The sequence below is a fragment of the Macaca mulatta genome, chromosome 7, assembly GCF_049350105.2.
Source record: "Macaca mulatta isolate MMU2019108-1 chromosome 7, T2T-MMU8v2.0, whole genome shotgun sequence".
NCBI classification, from domain to species: Eukaryota; Metazoa; Chordata; class Mammalia; order Primates; family Cercopithecidae; genus Macaca; species Macaca mulatta.
Window position 1 is genome coordinate 80,776,438 of NC_133412.1, and position 18,237 is coordinate 80,794,674.

The 18,237-nt window shown below is 56.9% G+C and overlaps 1 protein-coding gene across 14 annotated transcripts; it reads left to right on the forward strand.

The window, feature by feature from the left end:
* Window positions 1-2,985: 2,985 nt before the first annotated feature.
* On the forward strand, window positions 2,986-18,112 carry FURIN (furin, paired basic amino acid cleaving enzyme). Of its 14 annotated transcripts, none has more exons than XM_077938582.1 (16): window positions 2,986-3,119; window positions 10,262-10,597; window positions 10,962-11,060; window positions 11,169-11,264; window positions 11,604-11,732; window positions 11,843-11,919; window positions 12,234-12,322; window positions 12,837-13,009; window positions 13,432-13,644; window positions 14,098-14,198; window positions 14,319-14,422; window positions 14,515-14,632; window positions 14,740-14,919; window positions 15,328-15,452; window positions 15,566-15,676; window positions 15,920-18,112. In XM_077938582.1, the coding sequence occupies exons 2-16, from the start codon at window positions 10,421-10,423 to the stop codon at window positions 16,510-16,512; spliced, it is 2,385 nt and encodes a 794-aa protein (XP_077794708.1). In that variant the 5' UTR covers window positions 2,986-3,119; window positions 10,262-10,420; the 3' UTR covers window positions 16,513-18,112.
* The last annotated feature ends 125 nt before the right edge of the window (window positions 18,113-18,237 follow it).

Here is an 18,237-nt window from a genome sequence, read left to right on the forward strand (position 1 = left end):
TCAGCTCAAACATCATCTTCTCCCAGAGGTCTTCCCCGACCACCCCAGGGATAGTAGCCCTCCCCCTCCCCCAGGCACTCTCACATTACCTTACCATTTTCTTTCAGAGCTCTTAGGATGATCTGAACTTCTCTCATAAACTGGGTTATTCACCAGCGAACTGCCTGCTTCCCTCGCTATAACTGAAGCACTGGAAGAGGTTCTGAACCCAGTAGGCACTCAATGAGTATCTGAGGAATGAATGAATGAAATGCCTGGTGCACAATCAACCTCCACGAAAGCAGTTTTTCTTTTCACATATAACTCATCCCTGTCACAGCCCCTCTCCTTGCTCCCCTGCCTCGCTGAGGGGCTCCTAAGAACCTCCGTAGAGGTCTCCATCAGCCAAAAAGCATCTGCACAGTCAGAGACGGCCCCTGACTGCTGCTTGCAGTGCTCCCTCCTGCCAGGTGCAGCCCCTTGGGCATGAGCCTGTAACACACAGGTTGGCACATGGCGTCTGGCTTCTGTAAATGCTCTCTGCTCCCAGGTGTGCCATGCCCTACTGAAGGACAGCACTTACCCTCCTCCAGGTATTAACCGACTTTTCCCCAGCAATGTTTGTTTTAGGGATTAAAGTTTGTGGAGGAGCCTATAATTTCCAGAATCATCTGTTCCTTTCCTGGCAGCCAGCACATTTGTTATTCTATTTTCCCAAGCCCCTGATAATACCGTTCCAGACATGTTGGTTTGATGGCATCAGTCAACGGAAAGACTCTCTGAGGCCTGCTGTAGGCCAGAGGACAGGCTCTCCGGTCCACACTCAGGGGTGACTGAGCCAACTCTTCATGCCATTCCTTTCCTTCCCTGCCTAGGACGACCTTACAGCCCATGATCACTTTTCTTCTTTTTGTTTTTTCTTCCTGTTTCCTTTTTAAGTATTATAGTGACTCCTTATTTATTCAGCACAGTCAAGAAACGGACTACTCCACAGTAGTGAATTTTCAAAATAATGCCCTTCAAGCACTAAAACTAAACAACACATCTTCAAAACAGCTTTGCTGAGGTATAACTGACACACTATAAACTGCATGGATTTAAAGTGTACAACTTGATATATTTTGACATATGGGCACACCCATGAAACTATCACCACAATCAAGATAATGAACATGTCCATCATTCCCAAAAGTTTCCTCCCACCCCTCCCTGCCCCCTTCCCCAAGCAACCAGTGATCTATTTTCCAAATACGTCTTTAATGCTACAAGGACCCACACACCTCCCTGCCTTAGAAAATGGAGTATGATCAACATGATTGATCCTTTCCTTGATTCAGCATTATCACCAACACGATGGAAAGTGATGTCGGCCGGGTGCGGTGGCTCACGCCTGTAATCCCAGCACTTTGGGAGGCCAAGGTGGGTAGATCACAAGGTCAGGAGATGGAGACCATCCTGGCTAACACGGTGAAACCCCGTCTCTACTAAAAATACAAAAAATTAGCCGGGCGCGGTTGTGGGCACCTGTAGTCCCAGCTACTCGGGAGGCTGAGCCAGGAGAACGGCGGGAACCCGGGAGGCGGAGCTTGCAGTGAGCCGAGATCGTGCCACTGCACTCCAGCCCGGGCGACAGAGCGAGACTCCGTCTCAAAAAAAAAAAAAAAGAAAGTGATGTCCTCAGATGTCATGAGGATGCATGATTTTTTGCCCTCACTAAATGGCCCATTGTTGTGCTGGCATACTGGGCGGTTTCAAGTTTGGGAGTTTTCTCCCTCGCTGCCAGCTGTCTCAGAGCTTAGTTCCCAGCAGACAACTCTTGCTGCCTCGAACCCTGGCACACTAACCACCATCCTGTGATGTTCCCACTCCTCACTCTGCAACAGTGGTTCTCTGCTGGGAGTGATTTTTGTCTCCCAAGGGAAATTTGGCAATACCTGGAGATCTTTTTGGTTGTCATCATGGGAGCGGGAGTGCTACTAGCAGCTAAGTTTAGTGACTAGGGATGCAACTAAACATCCTGCAATGCAGAGTCTCCCCTACAGAGTATCCCACCCAAGATGTCAATAATGCCAAGGTTGAGAAACCCTGTTCAGGATGACAAACCGACTGAAAACTCAACAAGGGGGCCAGGCACGGTGGCTCACGCCTAATAATCTCAGCACTTAGGGAGGTCGAGGTGGGTGTATCACTTAAGGTCAGGAGTTCGAGACCAGCCTGACCAACATGGCAAAACCCCATCTCTACTAAACACACACACACACAAAAATACAAGTGGCATGTGCCTATAATCCCAGCTACTCGGGAGGCTGAAGCATGAGAATTGCCAGAACCCAAGAGGCGGAGGTTGCAGTGAGCTGTGATCAGGCCATTGCATTCCAGCCTGGGCAACAGAGCGAGACTCTGTCTCAGGAAAAAAAACAAAAAACAAAAAAAAACATAAAACAAACAAACAAAAAGAAACTATGAGGATTGAGTGATTCACATTTCTGAATCAACAGAGAGAAGGAAGGGCAGCAGGCTTGTTGAAGCTGGAAGGTCAGGGGGGTTGCAGACTGAAGAAGATCCTGGTGTGTCCCAGTTACCTCCATGCAACCCTACTAGAGGTGGTCTCTGGCTTCCTAGGGATAAGCTCTAAGGGATTCAGCTATGGTGCACCACAGCCCAGCGTTCAGCAGCTGCTCAATGAATGTCTGCCAGGTGAGACTGCACCCAAAGCATTTATTAGGTACATAATGTGGCAGCACTTGCTGGCCATGGAAGGCAAGGCAGAAGACAAGGAGCTGGAGCTGGTGGAAGGAAGCCATTAAGTCAGCCAGTGGCTGGGATGCAGCAAAGCTAGGCAGAAGGTAAGTGCAGATCCACCCCAGTACGTGAGGAAAATGAGAAGGGCTGGCCATGTTAGGATCCAGTCCCAGCGCGACCAGATATGTCACCACCACATCACTTTTAGCTCCTCCCCCCACCCACACACACCTTATTTGCCTGTCATATAAAGAAGGTTTTCCCAAAGTGGTTTAGCCAGAACTGGAAGAGCCCTGCCCTGTGAAGGGATAGGAGCCTGACTGTTGCAGCTGCAGCCTGTGGTGGGGAAGCAGCAGCGGCCAGGATGAATCCCAGGTGTTCTGGAGCTGGATGGTGAAGTATGGACACGCTTTATTCGATTTCGCATTGACTTAAAGGTTTAATTATTTTAGGAGTTCTTGTAGACATTCCTGAAAAATGCAGGTAAGCAAAAAGAAGAAAACAAAGATCGCAAATGTGACCCTTTCACTCGGAGAGAACACCAATGGAATTTTGTTGGGCATCCTTCTATGCAAGTCTGAATATTGTGTAGACTTTCTGCTTAAAACTAGGTGTGGGTGCTGCTGCCGGAGGCTTTATTTGCTGTGCCTGAGGTGGGCCAGAGATTTCACTGAGGACTCCCAGAGCACCCCAAGAAGACAACAGAAGCACTTGGAGTCAGGATGACTGGGTGGATTTAGGACTATGTTACTCTCAGGAGCCTCCCTGGATTAGCCCCAAATCAAGGATAAAGAGAGGCCTGGCTGAACTCTTCCTCCCAGAGCCCTGCTGGGAAAATGGGAGCCCCTTTGCAGCCCCCACTTACCCATCAGGCCCTGCTCCTCCCACTCATCTCCAGACTTCTGTCACGTGCTCAAGTCCTGCTAACTGTTGTGTAAAACTGATAAGGTGGGATCCCGAGGACCTTGGGCCCCGAGGGCCCCAAGTCAGGAGACCTGGGCTCCAGGGCCAGTTGGGAGTGATAAAGAGAACAATACCTGCCCACAGGACTTGTTGCAATGAGATAAAGGCAGAAGTCACCAGTTGTGGTCAAATGGGATTTTTTCCAGAGAGGTCTCACAGAGAGTGGCTTTCAAATTCTTTTTAGCAGCAGAATTGTTGTAAAATACAATCTCATGTGAAACCCTAAAATATGAGACACTCTGGTTGAAGCAGAGAGAGGTGCTCACCTGCTCAATCCTGTCCTCATTCCTCCCTCTGAGGGTTGCACCTCTGAGAACCCAGTTTAAAGAATTTTGCCTTATGCCAAAGTCAGGATTGAAGAGGCAAGCTGGCTGGGAGAAACTGGGAAGCTCCACTTCCCACCGCCTCTGCCTGGGTGGCAGCCATCTGAGCCTAGGCTAGCCCCTCCCCCTCCAAAGACCCACTTCGGGCTCCCCTGGGGCCAGCCTCCAGGATGGGTGGGGCACCTGAAGCAGCAAGTATTGCTTTTTTTTGGGCTGACCTTTCTTCTAGGCCTGAGGACAAGTGGGAAGATAGGTGGGGCCAGCCCTGTCCCTGTTTCCCCTCAATGGAGTTCTCTTGCTCACAGCCTAAGGAAGAAGCGTGACTCACTTCCTGCCTCAGTCTGACTGCTGGAGTATTGTTCTCCCAACTGTGGCTGGCACTACCCAGTGTGGCCCCTACAAGTCTTAGTTCCTTGGTGGAGGGGAAGTCCCCACTTTGGGACAAGGCCAACTGGACTTACCTTCCAGCTCAACTTTGAGGACCCAGCATTGTTCCTCCAGTTTCCAGTTTTTGCAGTGTTTCTAAAGGTGCCCGAATCGTACCTTTGAATGAATGGGATCAGCATTCATTAAATATTATCTCCATTTTATAGAGGAGTAAATTGAGGAAGTCTCTGATAAATTAACTTGTCTAAGGTGTCCCAGTAAAAAATAGTGCCCCAGGGACTTGAACGGGTTTGCTGATTTTCATCAGTTGCCTTAAGAATTATCATGATTTAACCTCTCTGGGCCTCAGTTTCCTCCTATATAAAATGTAGACAGTGATACATCAAAGGTACTTAAAGGAAAATGTACTGTACCCACCTCATGGGGCATGTGGTGAGGACAGAAGGGGTTGACACAAGAAAAGAGTTCTCAATGGTGCCTGGCTCACAGAAAACACTCAGTGGATTTTTTTTTCTTTCCATTACCCGGGAACCTGTGTTCAGGAGGCCACAGGCAGATCCTGTGCAGCCAGTTTATCTCACAGGAAGCGAGAAGAGATGGGCACAGGCTGCTCTGCAACCTTGGAATAACCCAGCCTGGGAAGCTCTTGGCCACATTTTCCTTCTTTTCTTTCTCAGCTCAAGCAGCATCGGCCTCAGCCAAGTAGCACAAACGTTTTCTAGGGCCCAGGGAGGGAGAGGCTCCGGCTGGTATATTTCAAGTAGCTTGGATTCAGGTTCTGCCAAACACCCCAGTCTCTTGCAGGATCTGAGGTCTGCTGGTTGCGGAACTTTGGGCAAATTATTTAAACGTTGTGCGCCTCAGTTTCCTTATCTGTAAAATGGGATTAATAATGTCAGCCTGACAGGATTATATGGATCAAATCATGTACATAAGGAGGAGATAATATAAAGTGACTGGCCTGGTGCCTGGCAAGCGGTTGGTGTTTAAAAAAAAAAAAAAAAAAAGCTAAAAATATTAAAAGGAGGTGGGTTACTTCTGCTCATATATCCACCTGTCTATACAAATGCAGACGAAGTCGTGACTCCTCTAACAGCAGGCCCAGAGGAGGCTGGCCCCGCCGCCGTGCAGTCCTCCCTCGACCTTGGACTGGAGGACCCCAGGTCCGCCGTCCCTGGGCACTTAACCCGGTTAGGCTCAAACTCGTGGCCCAGGAGTGGGAAGAGGGGGACGGAGAGGGTCGGCCCCCCAAGACTCCGGCCGAGGCAGGGCTCAGAGTGCCTCCCTCAAGCCTTTCCCCTCGGTTCCGAGTTCGGGTCTCCGCAGCCGTCTTCCCGGGGAGCTCGCGGGGCGAAGAGCCGAGCCCGGGGGCGGGGGCACGGCAGCGGGGCCTCGTGCCTGGCGGCCGCGAGGACTTTGGGATCGCCTGCCCCACTTCCTACCTGTCCCTACCGGGAGTCGGAGGCAGCGGGCGCCCCAGAAGGCCCCGCAGGGCCGCCGCTCGGGGCCGGACGCGCTGGGGCGCACAGCGCTAGGAAAGCGGGCCCGGGGCCGGGCGGCATGGGCGGCGGGCGGCCGAGCCGGAGCCGGCGGTGGCGGCGGCCGGGGAAGCGCGGAGGTGGCGCCGCGAGGGGGAGGGGCGCGGCGGCGGAGGAGGAGGAGCCCGGGCCGCCGCCGCCGCCGCCGCCGCCGCTGACAGCGGCCCGAGTAAACAAGCCGCGCCGCCGCGGCCCGGCCGCTGCCCCCGCCCGCGCCGGAGCTGGAGCCCAGGCCGAGCCCTGCCCTGGTCGCCGGCCGGGCCGAGGCCGCGCCGCCGCGCCTCCCCGCCTCCGCGCCGTGACGCTGCCGCCGGGCGCGGGGACCGCGCCGAGCCCAGGCCCCCGCCGCCGGGCTCTTCGCTCGGCCGAGGGGCACCCGAGCCGCCGCGGCGCTCGCCTGTAAAAGTTTCCCCGTCCGGGCTCCCGAGGGTAAGCAGCGAGGGCGCGGGGCCCGGGGCCCGGGGAAGGCAAGCGCGCCTGGGAGCCGGGCCCGAGGGGAGCCGGCCGGGCCGGGCCGCTCTGCCCCAGGAGCGGGCTCCGCGGCCCGGGTGCCCGGGCCAGGGAGGGTCAGGGCACTGGCGCCGGTGCAGCCCCGACCCGGGTCCCCCGGGGCCCGGCTGCCCGCCCGCTTTCGGGAACTGGCTCCGGGGCCGGCCCCGAGGGTGGAGCTGCCGGGAGCAGACAGGGCGCTCAGCAGCCCACCTGAGCGCGCCGGGCCGGTCTCGGACCCCCGGCCCTGGCCGGTACTTTTCCGCGTGGGGCCAGGGCGAGCCCTCTGACCTCAGGAAGCGCCTGCGGGGCCCCTGCTGGGGGCGGGATGGGGAGAAAATTCCTCAGGCTCCGGGTGCTCCCGCCTCCCCGCCGCCTCGGGGGCTGCCGCCGGCTCGCCCACTCCGCGGCCGCGTAGGGCCTGCGTTCCGCCCGGGGAGGGGAGGAGCGGCCGGGGGCGAGGCGGGGGATCCTTCTCCCGGGCCTCGCCCCCGCCCGCACACCTGTGCGGTGAGGACTCAGGTGCGGGATCCGCGGGCGCCGGCGGCGGGCGCAGGTAGGTCCCGGGGCTGCCTTCTGCCGCGGCCTGGCCGAGGCCCCTGTGCCCCCGCGGGGTGGCTGAACCGAGGGGCGGCCTGCTTGCCAGACAGGTCTGACGGCAGTCACTTGTCTGGTCGGAACCCGCTTTCCCATCATCCTCTACCCCATGGCCCCTGGGGTGCAGACCCTCATCCACTGGAGGGTGTTGGGATTCTTATTCCGACTTGGGAAGTGCGAGGGGAACCCAGGTGATGTGGCCTGATGAGAGCGGCTGCTGAGCAGGTGTGGACACAGCATAGGAGAGTAGCCAAGCCTGGCCTCTTCTCAAGCAGAGCAGCCCTCGTTTTACTATTTCCTATATTGGAGCATTTGATTTTAAAAAGGATTCTGTGGCTTTTTAAAAAAAGTTTGAAAACCGCTGGTCTAGCAGTTTTTACCACCAAGGAAACTGAGGCCCAGGGAGAGGAAGTGACTTGTTAAGATCATCCAGCAAGTAGTGGGCAGGAACTGGGAGCGATAATTTCACGGGAGCCTCCCAGGGCTGGTAACAGGACCCGGCGTGGTGTCTCTTCTAGAGGAAGAGATTGATTGGGTGTCCGGGTGGCCCTCCCGTGGCCTGCTCTGTGGCTGTGTCAGAGCCAGACCCCCAGTGTCTGGGAAACAGCAGTGGGTCCTGGGGTAAGGCGCAGTTTGAGTGGCCCAGAGTGGCTCTCTGTGTCGGGAGGTTCTGGAGCTGGAGAAAAGGGCTGTGCCCAAGAACATAGCCAGGAAGAGCACCCACAGCTCTCTCTGGCCACAGCCTGGAGCACAGTCCCATGTGAAACAAGATCATGAGAAATACAGCAAGCCTCCAGGTTTGAGACAAACTGGGACTAGAGGGTGAGTCAGAGTCTGGGATGGGGGTGGGGAGATACCCATTCATTCATTGTTTTCAGTTCTTACTCTTTTCGGGGATCCTCCCTTGTCCCGCATGCTGTGGCAGAGCCGTCTGTGGGGGTCTCATTTTCTGGAAGCCGTCCCCACCCCTCACCATGGGTGGGGTTGTTGGATGGAGGGAGGCTGGCCCTCTTTCTTTGGGGGGACTGTTCAATTGCGCCTGAAGCCTGCTTTCTTTCCGAGTGCTGCAAGGTAATTAAATAGTTGGTTAATCACTTTTAACGCCAAGCAGCTGCGGCTCCATCTACAGTGTGCTGGAATCTGGGCTAGACCCAGATGAACCCAGCCTCGATTTGGGGGCTCCAGCAGGACTCACAGCACTGTGGTTGGTGGTGGTGGGGGCAGGGGGATGATCCAAGAGGCAGCTGTGGTGGCAAGAGGAGAGAGATGAGGCCCTGTTCCTATATGGCTCTGCCCCCAGGGTCCCACATCCTCTCTTAAATGAGGGACTTGGGAGGAGGTCCCTCCATCCCCTAGGGCTGGGGTGCCTAGCTGTCCAGCCATTGATCAGGCCAGCTTTCTGGAACCAACCACCCAAGGCACCATGGGGCTGTGGTTCCCAGGCCTGCCCTGGAGCCCTGTGGAGTCTGCCCACAGGGATGTGCAGGAGCTGTATTGTAGATGTCTCCTGCCATCAGCTGTCAGGTTATTTTGGTCCAAACTGAAAATACTCCAGGAATTGTGTGTGGAGTACCCCCAGCCTGCAGGGTGGGACTGCAGCAGTCAGGGAGGCCGGTTGTGTCTAAGGGCAGCGTCTGGAGAAGCAAAGAGTTCTCTATAGTGAGCCTGCCTCTGTAGCTCCCCAGGGCCTACGTGAGCTGGGGTGCCTTCCTTTTGGTATCCGGCAAAGAGTGGCCTTGGCTATGGAAGTGGTAAGGGCATCCAGGGCCCTGCCGCTGCTCATGGAACTTGGCACTGATACGGGATACCCCCAGCAGCACTGCTGGGACCTCCCCCAGCTTCCCTCCTTCCTCCAGGGGCTTGGCTTCTGGCTAGTCAGGGGCTCTATGTGGGGACAGTTATGTGGCCCTAGGCAGAGAGGTCCCGCCGTCTGTTTGCTGAAGGAGGAAAAACAACACTCGGACTATTGATTCAGCCTCACCTTGGCGCTCCTGGCTCAGCAGCCAGTGTTTGCCCTGGCTGCCTGGGCTCGGATTACGCAAGGCTGGTGGGCGTGGAGCAAGCAAGGGGGCAGCTGGGGGCCTCCAGGCCCAGGCAGGGCAGGGCTTGGCGGCCCCAGCGTTCCCCAGGAAACAGTAAAAACGAGCCTGGGCCCCTGACTTTGCTGATAGAGCCATCTCAGCCATAGAGGGAGGTGAAGCCTCTGTGATTGCCACCCCGCACCTCCTCAGGACATGGCCCATAAAAGTACCATCTCACCTAGGGTCACCCATTCTTTCTTCTTAGGAGCTGTGGGGCTTTGCAAATAACTCCCTATGGCTGAATCTGCTTCGCTGAACTAGGAAACCCTAGTGAGTTGTATAGATGCCATTCATTTAAAAACCTTGAAAAGCCAGCATCTTATTCCTATGTAAAATGTACCTAGGTGATTTGGAGAATACAGTGACACAAAGAAAAAAATAACAATTACTTGTAATTCTCACCATCTTGAACCACTGTTAAGGTTTTATAGCGTGTGTCCTTCCGGATTTTGTTTTGGTTTGTATAAATATACATGTAAAAATAGTTTTTAAAAAATAAAATGGGATTATGTGTACGTACTGCTTTATAATGCATCTTTTTTACCTTGATCAGTTGAATATTTATTCATTTGTTGTTTCTGATTTTGAGTGACTCAGGGCTTGATAGTCTTCATCCTGCTGCTTCTGTTACACTTTTTTTTTTTTGAGAGGAAGTCTCGTTCTGTTGCACAGACTGGAGTACAGTGGCGCGATCTTGGCTTACTGCAACCTCCACCTCCTGGGCTCAAGCAGTTCTTGTGCCTCAGCCTCCCAAGTCGCTGGGACTGGAAGCACCTGGCTAATGTTTGTATTTTTAGTAGAGACGAGGTTGCACCACGTTGGCCAGGCTGGCCTCGAACTCCTGACCTCAGGTGATCCACCCGCCTCAGCCTCCCAAAGTGCTGGATGACAGGAGTGAGACACCATGCCTGGCCTTTCTGTTACACTTCTTACATTCTTGCATGGAGAAAGGATTGGGTGGGATTGTGAGGGCATCCATCTGTCCATCTATCTGACTGGCCTTGGGTGCTAGATTTCTTCTGGGGAGCACTTATTTTTTTACCCTTCTCCCCCAGATCTCATTTCAGGCCCCAATTGAAACTTGAGGTGGGCAGGGCAGCTTTAGTGCATGGCAGGGGAGGAACTGACCCTCTCCCCCCTTTTCCCTTCTTGTTCCTCTCAGAGTCGGCACTCCTCACCCTCCCGAGCCCTGCCCATCTTGTCCCCATGCCCCCACCAGTCAGCCCCGGGCCACAGGCAGTGAGCAGGCACCTGGGAGCCGAGGCCCTGTGACCAGGCCAAGGAGACGGGCGCTCCAGGGTCCCAGCCACCTGTCCCCCCCATGGAGCTGAGGTCCTGGTTGCTATGGGTGGTAGCAGCAACAGGAACCTTGGTCCTGCTAGCAGCTGATGCTCAGGGCCAGAAGGTCTTCACCAACACGTGGGCTGTGCACATCCCTGGGGGCCCAGCAGTGGCCAACAGCGTGGCACGGAAGCATGGGTTCCTCAACCTGGGCCAGGTAGGTGTTCTTACCTGGGCTGCTGGCCTAGGCACAGGACATTGCCAGGGGGTGGGACCAGAGAAGACAGGGATTCTGGCATCAGGGAGCAGGAACTGTTGGCCTTGTTTGCTCAGGGGCATCTGGGTAGCTGGCATGTTCTGGGTGGCCAGGAGCAAAGCACAGGTGGTTCAGGCGAGCAGCATATCCCAGTGAGAGTGAGTCCTCACGGTCCCTGCATGTTGCTGGGTCCTGGACAGGGAGCAGATGCCCCGCACCCCCGACCATGGCGAGCCTCTGGTGAAGCCATTGTCCACCCCCGTCCCCCGCCTCCCTGGGGACTGACAGATGGAAAGCCCAGCTCAGTCTCCCTGCTTTATTGCAGATTTTCGGGGACTATTACCACTTCTGGCATCGAGGAGTGACGAAGCGGTCCCTGTCGCCTCACCGCCCGCGGCACAGCCGGCTGCAGCGGGAGCCTCAAGTGAGTGTGGCCCCAGCCCCCTCCTGATGCCACCCTCCCCCTCCTGCTCTCAGGAGCCCCTCTCGCCTCCTGCTCCACCCACACCATCTCTCCTCCACTCCCCCGCAGGTACAGTGGCTGGAACAGCAGGTGGCAAAGCGACGGACTAAACGGGACTTGTACCAGGAGCCCACAGACCCCAAGTTTCCTCAGCAGTGGTACCTGGTATGCGGCCTTCTTGGCTGCTGGGACCTCCTCCCCAGATGCACCATCCACCCACCATGAGCTCTTGGCCAGAGGAGACTGACTTCGAGGCCTCCTCTGATTCTTTTCCTTTCCTCCTGCTGGGCAGTCTCTTCCTGGCCCATCCTAATAAGCAAGCCTGGGGGTGGCTCTCCCAGAGTCCTCTACATTCCCATGGAGTCCAAACAGCCAGTGGTGGACTTTCAGGAGCAGGGATGGGTAGAGGAGGAGGTTTTAGGGTAGCAAGGGGATTCTTCAAGTTGTCCCTAGCCTCACAAAACCAATCATCTCTCATAAGTGATGGGGTGGGTGTCTCCGCAGTCTGGTGTCACTCAGCGGGACCTGAATGTGAAGGAGGCCTGGGCGCAGGGCTACACAGGGCACGGCATTGTGGTCTCCATTCTGGACGATGGCATCGAGAAGAACCACCCAGACTTGGCAGGCAATTATGTGAGGAAGTGGGGGAGGGAGGCCGTGATCCGTGGTGAGGTGTGTCTAGAGGCTGTCCTGTTCTATCAGTGAGGTCAGCCTTCTCCTGATGGTGGCCAAATCCTTCTTAGGATCCTGGGGCCAGTTTTGATGTCAATGACCAGGACCCTGACCCCCAGCCTCGTTACACACAGATGAATGACAACAGGTAAGAAGTGGCAGGCCCCTGGCCTCTGCCTCCCTTCTCCTTTATTCCACTGAGGAACAGGGCTGAGCCTGGGTGAGATGTGCCCTGCCTAAAAGGGTGAGGCTTTTTCCACAGTCCTGGCCCACCTGGGGCTCTGAGGGAGGGCTTGGTCAGAGTGGAGATGGCCACAGGCCCAGTGGAGTGTGGGAGATGGGCTGGGCACTCAGGGGATGGTGGGTGTCAGATGTGCAGATCCCTCGTGCTCCTCAGGCCACATCTGCTGGGCCCTGTTTACCCCATTCGTCCTACTCATGCTATGCACTTGGCCGTGGCAGGCATGGCACACGGTGTGCGGGGGAAGTGGCTGCGGTGGCCAACAATGGTGTCTGTGGTGTAGGTGTGGCCTACAATGCGCGCATTGGAGGTAAGTGTGGGCTTGGGCCACCTTGTCTTCGGGAGGGCCCGTCAGTGGGATTTTTCCCTGCCCGCTTCCCATCTGGCTAATGCCTGCCACTTTCCCACTGGATCCTTTGATCACATGGCTGTTCCATGGAGGGTTCTCAAAGGGTCAAAGACTGAAAGAGTTGGACCCCTGTGGAGTGAGGGTTTCCTAGCAGGAGTCTCCTGAAATCCTCACGACCCATTGTGAGTCCTCATGTGGCAGATCCTTGATCACCAGGCTCCTTTGGGAACCGGAGACTCTTTCTAGTCCAGAAGGTGTGGTTGGGGGCAGGAGGTGTTCTCTTTTCCCTTCTCTGGGTCTTGTCTTTGAAAGGCAGAGGCAAACGGGTAGTTGGGGGTTCAGGGTTTCCCAGCATCAGCCTCTACCCTCCCCTGCTCATCCCCTGGGGTGCAGGGCTGGGTGTGCTCCTTGGGGTGGGAGCCCCGACAGCTGGACCCACGCAGCATCCCTCTTCATGCCCCCTCTTCATGGCCAGGGGTGCGCATGCTGGATGGCGAGGTGACAGATGCAGTGGAGGCACGCTCGCTGGGCCTGAACCCCAACCACATCCACATCTACAGTGCTAGCTGGGGCCCCGAGGATGACGGCAAGACAGTGGATGGGCCAGCCCGCCTCGCTGAGGAGGCCTTCTTCCGTGGGGTTAGCCAGGTGAGGTGGGGATCGGTCCAGCCCATGGGGGCAGGCTGGGCGGTTTTTTTGGTTTATTTATTCTCGTGTTTAACTTTACACAAAACATGTTTATTGAAACATTAAGGGACAAAAGAAAAGTAAAGTGCTTATACCAATTGCACTTGGCTAATTAAAAAACAATTTTTTTTTAGAGATGAGGTCTTGCTATGTTACCCAGGGTGGTCTTGAACTCCTGGCCTCAAGCAATCCTCCCGCCTTGGTCTCCTGGTCTGATTTTTTGTGTGTCTAGATAGATATATTTGGATACACACTTGATCCACCAGGGATCTCACAGGGGACAGGAGGTTCCCAGAGAATGAGGCCAGTTCTCCAGCAGTGTCCTCCTGCCAACCCTCCCTCAAGTCCCAATCCTGAATGACCCCAGCCCACTCTGTCCACAGGGCCGAGGGGGGCTGGGCTCCATCTTTGTCTGGGCCTCGGGGAACGGGGGCCGGGAACATGACAGCTGCAACTGCGACGGCTACACCAACAGTATCTACACGCTGTCCATCAGCAGCGCCACGCAGTTTGGCAACGTGCCCTGGTACAGTGAGGCCTGCTCATCCACACTGGCCACGACCTACAGCAGTGGCAACCAGAATGAGAAGCAGATTGTGAGTCTTACCTGGGCTTGGGGGCTGGGGAAATGGGGCTGCTGGCTGACTTTGCCCAGCACCCTCTTTTGGAGGCTGTTTGCCTCCACCCCCATGTGGCTGGGTGATAGTGGCTCAGGCATCATGGAATGTGAACTCTGGGGCTCTCTAAGTTCTTGGGAGGCGGTGGAGCCATACCTGAAGCCTTTGAAAAGCCTAGTCTCTCCCTAAAAACATACGTCGTTCTTATTCATCTCCAACTGCTAGTTAAACCCCCTTATTCCTTTGGAAAATGAGGTCCAGGAGGGGCTCATCATTAGCCTGTCCACAGCAAGTTAACAGGGCAGCAGCTGGGACCCAGGGGTCTTGGCCCTGGCTTCTCATACCATCTGTGGTGCCCAGGGCCTGTAGGCAGGTGGCTCCTCTAGCCCTCTCCACCCATCACAGGCCCCAATAAGATTATCTTCCTGGCAGGTGACGACTGACTTGCGGCAGAAGTGCACGGAGTCTCACACGGGCACCTCAGCCTCTGCCCCCTTAGCAGCCGGCATCATTGCTCTCACCCTGGAGGCCAAGTAAGTGGGTGGGGGCCAGGGGCAACCCTGTCTCTACCAGCACTCTCTGTAGGGCAGCCCTTAGTCTCCAGCTGCTCCCAAAAAAGACTGATCCCTGACCTCTCCTTTCCTTCTTTGCAGTAAGAACCTCACATGGCGGGACATGCAGCACCTGGTGGTACAGACCTCGAAGCCAGCCCACCTCAACGCCAACGACTGGGCCACCAATGGTGTGGGCCGGAAAGGTGAGGACAGGCTGGCCCCGCAGGCTGGATGTGGAGTTAGGTGGAAGGCACTCTGTGCCTCACAGCTGACTTCACCTTCCCTGTTCCCACAGTGAGCCACTCGTATGGCTACGGGCTTTTGGACGCAGGCGCCATGGTGGCCCTGGCCCAGAATTGGACCACAGTGGGCCCCCAGCGGAAGTGCATCATCGACATCCTCACGGAGCCCAAGTGAGGGCTGGACCCAGGCTGGGAGGGGGCCAGTGGGACCAGAGTCGCAGGGGGTGCCCGCTGGTCCCTCTGGGCCAGGCTGACCATCATGGTCCTCTCCTGCACAGAGACATCGGGAAACGGCTCGAGGTGCGGAAGACCGTGACCGCGTGCCTGGGCGAGCCCAACCACATCACTCGGCTGGAGCACGCTCAGGCGCGGCTCACCCTGTCCTATAATCGCCGTGGCGACCTGGCCATCCACCTGGTCAGCCCCATGGGCACCCGCTCCACCCTGCTGGCAGCCAGGTGCTTGCTCTGTCCCTGCCCATCACCTCCTCCTCTCACAGCCCGCGTGCTTGCCTTTGCTCGCTCACACGGCCCAGGGGGCACTGAGTGCTACTCAGTGGGGCACTCTTGGCATTTTGGGAGGGACAGTTTTGTCCTGTGGGACTGTCCCATGTTGCAGGAATCCCTGGCTTGCACCTATTTAATGTCAGTAGTGTGCCCCACCTTGTGCAGTGCCTGTGTATCCTTCTAGAATCCCCTGGTTGAGCATGTCTGGCTCGCTGGGAAACAGCCAAGCCAGCAGGCACTTCTGGCCCCGTGAGGTTGGTCTGCGTGGGGGAAGGGTATGTGGCCCGTGTGCTGTGGGTTAGATGTCCCTAGCTTGGGGTCCCCCAGAGGCCTCAGGGCTGTGTGCACTCCCCTCCCCAGGCCACATGACTACTCCGCAGATGGGTTTAATGACTGGGCCTTCATGACAACTCATTCCTGGGATGAGGATCCCTCTGGCGAGTGGGTCCTAGAGATTGAAAACACCAGCGAAGCCAACAACTATGGTACTGGGGGCACTTGAGGGGTAGGGGTACGAGGTGGAGGGCTGGCAGGATCTAGGGCACTGGGCGTGGTGCCAGCACTGTCCAACTCTTGCCTCCTCACCGCTCTGGAACAGGGACACTGACAAAGTTCACCCTCGTACTCTATGGCACTGCCCCTGAGGGGCTGCCCATACCTCCAGAAAGCAGTGGCTGCAAGACCCTCACGTCCAGTCAGGCCTGTGTGGGTCAGTAGTGGGTGCTGTTGGGCTTTGGGGGCCGGAGTCTGGGGGGATGGCGGGTGCCTGTCCTGAAGCCCAGCTCTAAGAAAAAAGTCTCAAGAGACCTAGGGCCCCTGGGGCTTTTGGGATGACCACAGTCCTGGGGCTGGGGGATCTTGGGGATGTGGTGACTTGGCTTGGGGCTGCTATGGTCCTGGTGCTACAGTCTGTTTAGCTGACACACACTTGCCCTCTCTCCCACGCCGGCAGTGTGCGAGGAAGGCTTCTCCCTGCACCAGAAGAGCTGTGTCCAGCACTGCCCTCCAGGCTTTGCCCCCCAAGTCCTCGATACACACTATAGCACCGAGAATGACGTGGAGACCATCCGGGCCAGCGTCTGCGCCCCCTGCCACGCCTCATGTGCCACATGCCAGGGGCCGGCCCCGACAGACTGCCTCAGCTGCCCCAGCCATGCCTCCTTGGACCCTGTGGAGCAGACTTGCTCCCGGCAAAGCCAGAGCAGCCGAGAGTCCCCGCCACAGCAGCAGCCACCCCGGCTGCCCCCAGAGATGGAGGCGGGGCCGCGGCTGCGGGCAGGGCTGCTGCCCTCACACCTGCCTGAGGTGGTGGCTGGCCTCAGCTGCGCCTTCATCGTGCTGGTCTTCGTCACTGTCTTCCTGGTCCTGCAGCTGCGCTCTGGCTTTAGCTTCCGGGGGGTGAAGGTGTACACCATGGACCGTGGCCTCATCTCCTACAAGGGGCTGCCCCCTGAAGCCTGGCAGGAGGAGTGTCCGTCTGACTCAGAAGAGGATGAGGGCCGGGGCGAGAGGACCGCCTTTATCAAAGACCAGAGCGCCCTCTGATGAGCCCACTGCCCACCCCCTCAAGCCAATCCCCTCCTTGGGCACTTTTTAATTCACCAAAGTATTTTTTTATCTTGGGACTGGGTTTGGACCCCAGCTGGGAGGCAAGAGGGGTGGAGACTGCGCCCTTCCTACCCTCGGGCCCATCTGGCCACCTGAGGTGGGCCCAGGACCAGCTGGGGTGCGGGGAGGGCCGTACCCCACCCTCAGCACCCCCTCCATGTGGAGAAAGGAGTGAAACCTTTAGGGCAGCTTGCCCAGGCCCAGGCCCAGGCCCAGGCCCAGGCCCCAGCCCCAGCCAGAGTTCCTGCGGAGTGAAGAGGGGCAGCCTTTGCTTGTTGGGATTCCTGACCCAGGCCGTAGCTCTTGCCCTTCCCTGTCCCTCTAAAGCAATAATGGTCCCATCCAGGCAGTCGGGGGCTGGCCTAGGAGGTATCTGAGGGAGGAGGCCACCTCTCCAAGGGCTTCTGCACCCTCCACCTTGTCCCCCAGCTCTGGTGAGTCTTGGCAGCAGCAGCCATCATAGGAAGGGACCAAGGCAAGGCAGGTGCCTCCAGGTGTGCACGTGGCATGTTGGCCTGTGGCCTGTGTCCCATGACCCACCCCTGTGCTCCCTGCCTCCACCACCACTGGCCACCAGGCTGGCGCAGCCAAGGCTGAAATTCTGGCTGAACCCTGTGCTGGTGTCCTGACCACCCTCCCCTCTTTTGCACCTGCCTCTCCCATCAGGGCCCAAGTCCCTGTTTTCTGAGCCCGGGCTGTCTGGGCTGTTGGCACTCACAGACCTGGAGCCCCTGGGTGGGTGGTGGGGAGGGGCGGTGGCCCAGCCAGCCTCTCTGGCCTCCCACCCAATGCTGCTTTCCCCTGTGGGGATCTCAGGGGCTGTTTGAGGATATATTTTCACTTTGTGATTATTTCACTTTAGATGCTGATGATTTGTTTTTGTATTTTTAATGGGGGTAGCAGCTGGACTACCCACCTTCTCACACCCACCGTCCGCCCTGCTCCTCCCTGGCTGCCCTGGCCCTGAGGTGTGGGGGCTGCAGCATGTTGCTGAGGAGTGAGGAATAGTTAAGCCCCAAGTCCTGAAGAGGCAGGCCAGCCAGGCGGGCTCAAGGAAAGGGGGTCCCAGTGGGAGGGACAGGCTGACATCTGTGTTTCAAGTGGGGCTCGCCATGCCAGGGGCTCATAGGTCACTGGCTCTCCAAGTGCCAGGAGTAGGCAGGTGGTGGCACTTAGCCCCCTCCAACACTGTGCCCTGGTGGAGAAAGCACTGACCTGTCATGCCCCCCTCAAACCTCCTCTTCTGACGTGCCTTTTGCACCCCTCCCATTAGGACAATCAGTCCCCTCCCATCTGGGAGCCCCCTTTTCTTTCTCCTAGCCATTCCTGGTACCCAGCCACCTGCCCAGGGGTGCCCCCTCCTCTCCCATCCCCCTACCCTCGTGGCCAGCCCGGCTGGTTTTGTAAGATACTGGGTTGGTGCACAGTGATTTTTTTCTTGTAATTTAAACAGGCCCAGCATTGTTGGTTCTATTTAATGGACACGAGATAATGTTAGAGGTTTTAAAGTGATTAAACGTGCAGACTATGCAAACCAGGGCCAGTCTCCAGTGTGTTACCATTGCTCCTGCATTGAAGCTGAGGATAGGGGGCCAGTTAGGCCCACACAGTGGCCTGCCTGCCTGGACGTGGGCCCGTCAGAAGGTCAAAGTCCTCCAAGGG